The sequence below is a fragment of the Lepisosteus platostomus genome, chromosome 17 (assembly GCF_059453375.1).
Source record: "Lepisosteus platostomus isolate fLepPlt1 chromosome 17, fLepPlt1.hap1, whole genome shotgun sequence".
NCBI lineage: Eukaryota > Metazoa > Chordata > Actinopteri > Semionotiformes > Lepisosteidae > Lepisosteus > Lepisosteus platostomus.
In genome coordinates, this window is record NC_142627.1 from 19909789 (window position 1) to 19921262 (window position 11474).

The 11474-nt window shown below is 34.8% G+C and overlaps 1 protein-coding gene across 6 annotated transcripts in view; it reads left to right on the top strand.

The window, feature by feature from the left end:
• Positions 1-10995, top strand: part of LOC148646321 (KH domain-containing RNA-binding protein QKI) — a 131606-nt gene extending 120611 nt beyond the window's left edge. For 2 of the 6 annotated variants that reach the window (XM_088609603.1, XM_088609601.1), the window contains exons 7-8: positions 2427-2501; positions 7304-10995. In XM_088609603.1, the coding sequence (XP_088465729.1) occupies positions 2427-2501; positions 7304-7320 (92 nt within the window). In that variant the 3' untranslated portion in view covers positions 7321-10995. Of the gene's footprint in view, positions 1-1140; positions 6742-7303 lie in introns of those variants that run through there. The other 4 variants (XM_088609602.1, XM_088609600.1, XR_015927876.1 and 1 more) reach the window with 3 other exon arrangements.
• Positions 10996-11474: the final 479 nt, after the last annotated feature.

Consider the following 11474-nt stretch of genomic DNA (forward strand, 5'->3'; position numbering starts at 1 on the left):
TCCCTCTGCCTTAATGCCCCAGATATATTGCAAAGCATTTCTATCCTGCTAGCCCCCAGCAGTGGGACCTTCCTGAGAAGTGAGATAAGCCTGAAGTGTTTCTCAGCTAATTATTTTTACAGTACAGTAATACAATAAACTGACTTAAACATTGCAGAGGTACAGGTTCTGTCAAAAGCTTTTTAAAAGCTGTGGAGAAGTCCTGTGAAGATAATTGAAAAATATGAATGATTTGTTTTGCACAATACGTGTTAATTTTCCATAGTACATGTATAAAAAAGCCTGGATGCAACCAGTGTTATTTTTAGATGTTTAAGAAGCTTTTCCAGTCTAATAGCATCAGCTCTATATGGGTTTCACTCAATTTTATAAGTTACAAATTAAAAAAGTAAGAATATGTAAAAAATGACTGGTGCAAAATTGCGGATAAGATTTAAAAAGTTTAAGGTCTATTTGCACCCTTTTTACGTGATGTATGTGGCATTTCCAAACGAATTATTTGTTAAATGTTGAATATTGATCCCTGTCCAAGCTATGGACTCTTCTGAATAACAAAATGTTGGTTGATTAGTAGTGAGCACATGATTGTGCAAGCCTTCAATTATTTGCATAATAAGCATTTGTTCTTTTGTGAAACCTGTCAGCAATTTGGTAGGCATAAATTGCAGTTCTTTTGTGTAATCACAGCTGCATGATAATCAAAACAAAAATCAATTTGGAAGGCCCAGCTTTTATTATTATACAGAGCTTTTAACAGAACCAGTAAATATAATCAGATCAGACTTTAATTCATGAAGAAATTACAGTATTTCAGTCTTTGCAAATGCAGTTTGTTAGGATGTTAACAGATATGTTTGTAAAGATAAAATTCTGATTGATTGATAATTACCACATGAGAATGCTCAAAAGTAGGTGAATTTCATATTTTTTGTAAACTATCATCAAGATTGAACTTTAAATGTTTTTTTTCCTTAGCATTTAGAGATGTATTGATGATTGAGATTGATGAATGTGGTTTGTAGCATATACTGTATATTACAGCTGGTTTTAGTGGGAAGATTGTAATAGGAGTGCTACAGTGTTCAGGAGCCATCTCAATGTTCTCTTAATGCTCTATTCTTTCTTGTGTAACCTATACAGCATCCTCAAAGGCTGAAGAACTGCCACTGTACTTTGGGTTCCATACTTGTCACATTCCAGTCACATTCCATCGAGGAGAACCCTCCTCCAGGGTCCCCTTTTAAAGAGCACAGGCTGCACACACTGTTTAAACTGCCCAGACTCCCCTTGGGGGGCCTTTTTGAGGAGCTTCCAGCCTCACCCATAGACCATGATGCTCTTGCATCATTTCACTTCGGTGAATGTTTACAAAAAAGAAACTGGCCCTTTTTCCCGTAGTGTCTGCAGCCTGAAGTGATTTTTTGTTTAATTTGTGTGCATGCCTGGTTAAAAAAAAACAGCACAGAGAACCATTGCTTCAGATACTCGAGGATTCAACTGTGGATGAGGTTAACTTGTGATGGGGATCTTTTTTTGCATTGGGTTAAACATGAAGACAATGCAGTATGTGTATAACTACACAGAGGATGGACTTCTCCAGAGACTAATTCACATTCCCTTCCTTTATTCTTTAGGTATGGCTTTCCCCACGAAAGGCTAAGCATTCAAGAATGGTCTTACCCAACCCTCATCTGATCTGAGTTTTAACAAATGCTTAGTTTCACAGCTGCCTTGAACAATATGAGCTCAGCCTAGCAGTCAGTCAGACACTTGCCTTAGATACCCTGAAGATATTTTTACTACTGAAGTTTACACTGGCAATATATTTTGCAGAAAAAAGTAATGATGCAATTTTATCCTATATACATATGTTAACAGGTGTTTCACTGACTGCTATGTTTTGGTAAAACAATAAACTGTTTTGCTTTACTAATCACCTAATTCACTGCCAACTGTGCTTATTGGCTTATAGCCTCAATCTAAAATTTTAGCCTAAAGAAACTACTGCAAAACGTTCTTACAAAACTGGATTGTGTCTCAGACCATTTCAGAGAATAATCAGTATTATTATTTAAGAGAAAAACTGGAAACATGGTTCTATTCTTGCTGCACTCCATTGATTATGTGACTAGTAAAGCCCACTTTGTGCTTGTCTGATCAATGTCATTAATACTGTTCTTTGGGATATTATAACTTTGGATCCATCAGGTTAAGGCAACGTAATGGAAGTGACTGCTACTATGTTAGAAACAATATAGATATACTTTTAAAAACAAACTATTGTGCCTTAACTTGTATTTTTATTGCGTAATTTGTAGATACCATGAGTCATTTTTGATAAACCTGCTGTTGTTGATAAACTGCTAATGGAATATTTCTAGGCTGAATAATCTAACCTTGTTTTGGTAATGTTGCAATTTAACCAGGTGCGGTGGCTACTAAAGTTCGAAGGCACGATATGCGAGTCCATCCTTACCAAAGGGTTGTGACCGCAGACCGAGGTTAGTTTAGCTCCAGTGTTCGTGTTTATGAGAAATGCTATGGTTGGTTATGATCCACTTTGCAACACATGGACATATTCACAGGCTTTTAACTCAAACTATACAGTATACATATTTTTTTTTTATTCTATGAAGGGTTATTTTATTATAAAACCAGTATTCCCTCAACAGATCTAGATCTTACCACTCTTTTGGAAAGTGACATGAACATCGATCATGAATTAAACTGTCCACACACACTGAAAAAAAACTGTAATGTGCTGGCAATGGGTTAAAGCTGATGGATAGTGTCCACCATGCACTATGTAACAGGTCATTTTTTCTATACAAATGAAAAACTATATATATATTCGATTTTCATCTCTTCTGCATTTGCTTCTCCATTATTTTGATGACTATGTGATGTGTGTGCTGTTAATGATAAATAATGGATTCCTCTAACCAACATTTCAGTTTCCCCACTGCTTAGAAAAGAAAGATACAGAATTATGGTGTATTATGTTATTTTAACAGGTGTTGACTTCCTTTATTTTGAAGCTTTTATATGGGTTAAAGTGTAAGCATTAAAAGTATTTAAAAGAATTTATTCTTATGCTAAACATTTAGGAAAAATCTGACATGTTACAATTACGTTTTGGCTGTCTTTGTTCTGTGAAAGTCAGTTTCCTTCAGACTTAGAGTTTCAGATGTCACTTCTAAGGTTATGTGAGCAAATCACATAAAAGTTTGTTAGCGTTAAAATACAAAGACACTGAAAAGAGTTTAAAAATCAAGATTGATGTCCTTAATTACACTTCTGCCTTTTCAGCTTGAGACAAAAAACTTTTGAATGCATTCCCTAATAAAAGTCATTCATTATATCTTTCTGAATTTTGGCATTTAACATTAAGAAAGTTATTATATGTAAATTCCTTGAATTATTTTTTTGTAAAAAAGTATGGTATTTATAGAGTTGAAAGTTGAATGTGGAGCAATAAGAAGCAGTTGGGGTGGTGTTGCTGAAATGGAATAAGCTATTTCGAGTGCCTTATTAGTGGATACTAGAGTGGACTCCATCAGCTTGTTTTAGTAGAACACATCATTCACAAAAGAATGAATACAGTAGGACTTTACCAATGCCTTACCCAGCTGGGGAAACTGAAACCAAATGATGACGTATACCAGCACAAATACCACCTAGACCTTTAATTTGGTTGGTTGCTGTTGCAAATGAACGTAAAGTATTTCTTCTTGTGATCTTTTTCAGTGAGAGTTCTTTGTGTGAAATACATTATTTTTTAAAATGTGTTCTATGATGAACAGGCAGAAAAAAATGAAGATTTGGTTTTCTGTTCAAATTAAATGAGACTATCAAAATTTCATGTGTTTCAAGCCTGAGGACTGTCGTTTTGAAGAGTCCAACCTGGTTAATCTAAAGGTGATCAAATTCAGGGTTTGACCACGTGACAAAGCAAATGAATTAATATTTTACCCCATAATTATTGGTCTGACATCTGTATTCTAAAATGTGCAGAGGGCAAACATGCTTTTATGTCAGCAAATCCTTGCAGTGTCTAAAAAGACAAAAATAAAGTGAAACATAATTACGTCATCAATACTTCATCCTAATTACTGCAAGAATATATTTTAAAGATGCAAAACAGTTTTGTAAATATAATGGACTGTATGGTTTACATAGAAAACATCAGTTATTTGCCTACAAAGGTAGGTAAAAAAGTTTTTGTTTCTTTTTGTATGTGTGTGGTCTCACATGCATGTAAAGGTATGGTAGAATTTAAATTTATTCAGTTTTTACAGTAAGAAATATTTTAATCTGGCTATATCATTTTGAAGAAAGTTACAGAGATTAACCAGGTTAGACTGCTGGTTAAAATATGATACTTAAAAATGTTGCATTTAATATAAATTCAAAAGCATTTGTACAAAAGAGGTTTGTGGACCCAGTATCCTCTTTGGTAACAATTCTGATTATTACCTTTTTAATGTGACAAATATTTGAATCAGGATTTAGTATGAACACACAGTGATGGGGAACTAAATCTTCATTTTTTATTCTCCTGCCAAACTAATTTAAGTTGCCACCCACATATGCCCTTAGACCCAGCAGTGAAATGTTCGTAAAAAGAAATGGCTTGGTATTTGGGTTTATTGACAGGTCTTTTATGAATTGGCACTTTTTTTAAAGCTGCACATACAGGAAGTCCTATTAAACAGAGAGCCTGTGATGTGAAGTCATTACACACTTCAAGGTATAACCTCTTCTGTGAAATGCTAATGGTGTTTGTGTTAAGTGTTTTTCATGTTTTCATCAGTGTGCTTTCTGTTTTTGAATTTGTAAATTGCAAAACTTGGACCAATGGATACTCTTTCCTCTTTGAAAGCAATATTACATTTTAACAAAGGATTTTAGTGCACTTTACATTTTGATGAATAATCCTTCATAATGTCAGTCTTCCAATTAACATATAAATATGTACCTTTACTCTGTACATTTGCTATTAGGATGTTGTTTTTTTCAGATCTACAGCAGTAAACCTAAGTATACCAGTTTGCAAGACAAATTTAAGTATAGATGCTTCTATCCTAAATAGCTAGAAAGCATTGCTGGGTCTAAGGGAATTGAAAAACTGGCACTAGAACTTATTTTGAAGTACTACCACAATTAGACTTAGGGATTGCTCTTGTTTTTTCTGATTCGTGTTGGAGTATCATACATGTGCCAAAACTCAGATAAACATATTCCCATTCAAGAAGGTTTAATTATTGCTAAACGTCTCTGAATGGTGAATTTTTACCAAGTGAATTAGTTTTGCATTACTAAGAAAAAAGACCTTAATAAGTAACGAATGAAAACTAAGTTTGGTACCTGTAACAGGCAGATAAACTGACAAGATTAATTAAAACAAACTACATGAATTTGCACAATTGTCAAACCTGTGTGTTGAAAAATAATAGCCTGTGACTGGCCAGAGGATACAGGTGTTTGAGTTCTGTGGAAGCAGGGAGATGTCTCTTTCTGGTTTCATATTGACTAGGCTGTAAAAATGCCTCTGTGTGTGCTTCTCAAACAAGAAGATATAGCAAGTATTGTATTACTTTGTAATGGATTAAAAAAAAGAAGCTACAGTATACAGCAAATGTTACTTTACAATGTAAAGCTACTGAATAAAGCATGCGACAGCTGCATGATTCTCAATGCCTAAGTTATACTTTTGCTGTGTGGGCGCCTTATTTTTAATATTATAATATTACTCAGAAAGTTAATAGAAATCTTTATCTTTCAAGCTGTGAAAAATATTCAGCACTTAATAGGTTGCTGATGAGGTCATTCATCATAATCTTTGATATGTTAAATGATTACAGAGGTAAGAGCTTTGAAGCAAGATGATTTTTTCTGCATTTTTACAGGCTATGCAAGCCAGTAAAGATACACTGTCTGTAACCATCTACACCTTGTATGTTTCACTTTATTTAAAACAAAATGGCACAAAACTGATTTTGCACTGAATAAATAGATCCCTTCATCTCCTCTGCCTCAGTCACACAGGCTACATGTTAAAGAAAACTGCAAGAAACCTCAGAAAAAAGTGAAAATGATTAAGCTGTTGAAATGAGTCTTACAATTACTACTGTTAAGTGGACCAAGTTGATAAAGGGGACAATTTGTGGATAAGATTAGACCAGATCATGAATGGACTGAAAAAAACAAACCTTTCCACTTGAGAACTTTTATGTTTTACTGTAAGCATCTTTTTTGTTGTTGTTGCAAAGAAAATAGTATTTACAGGGGGCTTCTTAAAAAAGATATAAAAATATAAAGCAAGAATGTATATGAAATGTCAGATTTTATTGTATTTGCAGAGAAATAGCATTGATACTCAAGAGGGCTATTTGTAGGAAAGAAAAAATATGCATCATAGCAACATTTAGAAAATTTCCTATATTTTTGGATGTACTTTAGGGCTTTATAAACGTAGACTATAAAATGGCAGGACTTTACAGTGTTTATAAGCAAATGCATTTTATATAAGAGTGTCCTGTAAATGTATCATAGAGTTTTAAAGCTGGGGGTTTGTCCTAAAGCAGCAGCCTTAGCAATCCCCCAGCTTCAGTATTGATGCCTACACTGCTAGATCTCCAGTTTAGTATTGCTTTGTATTATGAGGCCAAGATTTTCATGTTGTTGTAAATAGAAAAAAAATACCTGAAAGGCAATAAAAGTTTATTGAGCAAAAAAAAACACTTGTACGCTCCATAAATTATTAAAGTTCAAAATTGTCTTCTTGAAGTTCCTATTTCTTCCAAATTCATTTCTCTTAACAACAAATTATTAATATTCACATTCATCATTAATAGTCGCTTTTATGCTTGCACTTGGAAAGAGTACTAATGCTTAATAGCAGTCAGAACTGATAACTGTACTGACTGTTGTCAAATGATTCTCATTGATTAGAACTTCCTTCTGTCCAGATTTCTTCCATCGACTGCTACTAACCATTAGTCATATTAGTTATTTTATTTCATTGTTTGTTTATTTCCTCCTTTTTTAACATTTTATTTGTGGAAGTGGGCTCTTCTTCATGTTTGAAATCATGATACAACACTGTCATGATTTTACTGCATTCTGTAGATGGTGTCAATTAGTCTGTCAGTAAAACGTGCTTGTTTTATTAGTTGTGATTAGTTTTCATGTTGTCATCAAGCCGTCACTAGCTGAAACTAATCTCTTCTCTATCTTTTTCTTTTTTCCTTTTTTGTTTCTCTTTTTTTGTTTTATTTTGTTTTGTTTTCTAACCACCCAGCCGCCACCGGCAACTAACCTATGACCTTCTGACCTCTGAACTCTTCACCCAATGATGACCTGACCATTGCCTGGCTGCTGATCGGTTTTCTGGTAAACGCCTTTGCTTGTCTGTCCCTTGTGCAGCGAGCTGAGGCTCTGGCCCATCAGCTTATCACCTAACAAAAAACCAACTACAGCAAACAGACATAAACACAACAAAAAAAAGGTTCAACATCTCCGCTTTCTGCTCTGGTTGGGTGATAGTGGTTCTAGACCTGCACTGAATAGTAGTAAAGCAATAAGGTCCAATTCATCCCTCAGCACAGCTCAACAGTCCACAGCCAAATCCTGCTCCCATTTCTCCACCCTCAACTCCCTGAATAATTAAAAAACGATGATAGAAGGCCAGGAGCCAGCTTTCTGTTTTCCTAACTCTCAGAGGCAGTTACTGTGAGATTTCGACAAAGTACTTCAGCTCATGGTGATATAATTCGCTCTGAATGTATCGTGTTGTAATGATGCATCATGCATGAACCTTTTAGTCAATAATTCCATTGGTGGAAAAGACTTTTGTTTTACTTTTTTCTTTTAAAATATTTCACATTTGAATAGGCATAACCGCCTTTGCAGGCAATACTAAAAAGTGTGTAAAAGAATACTGTGATTGTGCCTGCCTTTTTCTGGAATTAGTTGTGCACCACTACCGAATAATGCTGAAGCTATGAGTTAATGAGCAAAGAAAGAGTAAAGTCTTTCAGCAGATATTGCAGTTAGAGGTGGAGTTGAGCAGCTGGAGCTGATTTAAAGAGACTCAGTGACAGCAAAGGTACATGCATCATGTGTCCCATTATGTGGCAACTGATTTTTTTTATAACAACACTTCCTTGTAAAGATACTTCTTTAAGGATGTAAAAGCCATGCTTGCCTATTTGCTGTACACATGTATTAAAATTGTAGATAAATGTATTATGTTGGGAAAAAATGAACATAAGTAGATAATTTTACGATACAAGGGTGCTGGTGAAGAGAAATATATATTTTTCAAAAATGTAGCCTTTTATACTTTCAAGTATTATAAAGAACAAAAAATGAACAAAGAAACCCTTTATTTCATGAGAAAAATTGTTTTCCTTTCATGGTTGGAGAGTTATTAAAGACCAAAACAGCCTTTTTTTTTCTTTCCTTTTTTTGTTAAGCATCTAAAATGTCAAAAGAATGAAAAGTGCCTTATTTTATTCATGGTCATTGAGTCTGAATGTCTCATAAATCAGTTCCTATCGGAATACCAGGTTAACACACCACTTTGTCAGCCTCTGCATTTAAGGGGAGCTGTGAATGAATGAACATGAGCTTGCAGCAATGAAGCCAGATTTTGCCTTGCCGCTGAACTGAAGCTTGGGCAGAAATTCTTTCAGCTGTCCCTGTCGACTTTTAAAAATTTGCTGTGCTGCCACATAAAATCTCAGCAGAAAATGCTATGTACTTACTGGCCAAACTATTAAGAACCAATAACTAATCAAAATGGACCTGTGTAAGAACACTTTGAACAGGACATGGCATGTACTGTATTCTATAAGGTTCTGAAATATGTGTAGGTCGGTACCATCCCATTCTCTCAACTGAATCTCCTTCTGTTGAGGTTGAGATGAGGGGTAGTTCCATGTAGTATTGAACTGCAAGTTCCACCTACAGTATGTAACTAGTTTTCAGACTAGGTGCTCGGTCTGGCCAGGAGAGGTGATGGGCTTGGTCAGTCTTGGGCTTCACAAGCCAACCACACAAGAGATTGCTGCCAAGAAGTGGCTCATTTAACACAGGCTTCTTAGTAGTTTGGCCAGTGGGTGTGTTAACCTCAATGGGAATACTCTTCCCCATACAGAAAGAAGTGGCACTGCTGGAAACCTGCTAAGTTGGAGAAATTGATGAGGCAACAGCTAACAGAAGAACAGCACACTTAGTTTTAAACCCTTACAAACAGGTCTCTTAATGGGTTATTTAAAATTGCACTGTGCTTTGCCATCAGAATTCAGTGTTGTTCGTTCTTTGTGAACCCTGTTAAAACTCTTGCATGATAAGTAACAAATGTAATACAGATAATTTTAGCGTTTTACTTGTTCATCCTTTCTTTTCTGCCTACATGAAAATATTTTTTAAATACTAAAGGATTTAAAATGAGAGTAGTAAAGTTAAGGGTCTTGCATGTGTATACAAAGAGTCATTATCTTTAAAGGTGCCATTAATACAAGGAAGTAAAGCTTCCATACTTAAGCTGAAAATGGAATAACAATGACACTGTGGAAGAGTTCGTTTTCAGAGTCTACATGTCATAGGATTTCCTCAGGGCAGGCAAAATACTGTATCATTGGCATAGTAGTGCTGCTGTCCAAAAATAAAATTCTAAAGAACAAAAGTGCAGGAAAAAGAACTTTCCACTGTTGTTTTAGAATGTAACTTAATGTAACCTCTGACATGACATTATTTGAAGAATATTGAAAAGAAAGGGTGGTTTAATAAAATGAATGTGGCATATATCAGATGGCAACTGGTGGCTTATTCTGTGAGCTCATTCTTCTGTTTTTTCACAGCCTTACGGAGTTTCCAGCTTAGCTGTCCACCCATTGAGTGGCTATAGACAGTTACTCTAGGACTGTATTATATTGCTATCCACTATTGTGTTCCCCTTCCCAAGAAAGCAAAGTGATTTATTTACTATGCAAACTATTTATCCTTATACTTAACCAAGTTTGTCATCACGTTTGTCTTCCTTCTGGATGTATCATTTGGATTTTCTTTGACCTCATTTACCTTTATGCAGTGCCATTATTTAATAACAGTAATCTTATTTTTGTTGTATGTTTCAATTAAAGGCGTAACAGAAAGCAAAACAAGAAGCATATGTGTACTCGAATCCAGATATACTCTTGCTGAATGGAAATGAAAGCAGTTTATGTTTGTTACATCGTCGCAGTTCTGGGGTACAACCTAGAAATACAGTGCTGGTTGAAGGTCATTTGGAGGGGAGCATAGCCACTGAAATGAGAATGCTGTTTGATGTGGTAGTTTTAGATGGGTCCGTTAGAGTTTAGTGGTTGAGACTATCATATCCGATAAGCATGACTACTTTGCAGTCTCAGTATGCATTTGTTTTTTCAGTATTATTTTGAGTTTATTTCATTTTATTGAAATATTAAGCTTTTTTGACAGTATTCTGTATTTTTGTGTTAAGTGGGAGTGTTTCCTGTATGCTACCATACAGCTGACAGTTTATCTGTTCCTGTTATTGTAACTCTAGACCCATGTTATGTACCATAACCAACTTATTGCCTACGAGAAAGACATGTAAGATAATGTATTTACAGCCATTGTTACAAGTTTATAATGTATTTTTCTATCTTGTTTTATATGTATGTTATAAATAACATTCAGTAATTTTTTTCCTGATTTGAAGAAATCAAGGATATAAATGCATACATGCAGTTTTTATAACTGATAAAAGCTTTGTTTTGCAGTACTTTATTACCAGGATTGATGTTTTTCTTGAGCCTTATTATCTTTTAACTTCTCTGGTCAGCAACTGGATGACTTCATTACTCACGTTTGATTTTTATTTAGTCAAGTTTTCACATCGCTTGCATTTTAAAGACTTTTGGTTTTTAAGCTGTTCTTATTAACCCATAGTATTATTTTAATAAATGTTACAATACAAATCTACTAACAGTGGACTAAGACTGTTTCATTAACCAAGTACATGTGATAAGTGTGTTAGCTTAAAAAATATCCCAAAATGTGTTAAAAAATTAACCCTAAAGTGTTGAACCATGAATAACACTTACTCTTACAGAGTACTGGTAAAAAGCTACAGTGACCAAAGCAAAATTAATTTTGGTATTTCTTTCTCGTATTCTGCCTTCAAACTAAAATTCTGCATACTAATACCAAATTGTTTTATTAACTCTTAGCTCTCAGCGAGAGACGTAAAAACAGGGCAAGCAAAGTGTGAATGGTCGAACTGTTAATGGAGTTATGAAATAACCCTCCTGGAAAGACAGTGCAGAATGTGAGACAACTATTGTCTCAAGACATCGGTATAAAATGTCTCCAGTCTATTTGTATCAAGTAAACAGAAGTACACTTAGATTCTAGGAGCACCTACCTCATTCTGGATTTGTTTCCACACTGAAAAGCAGTAC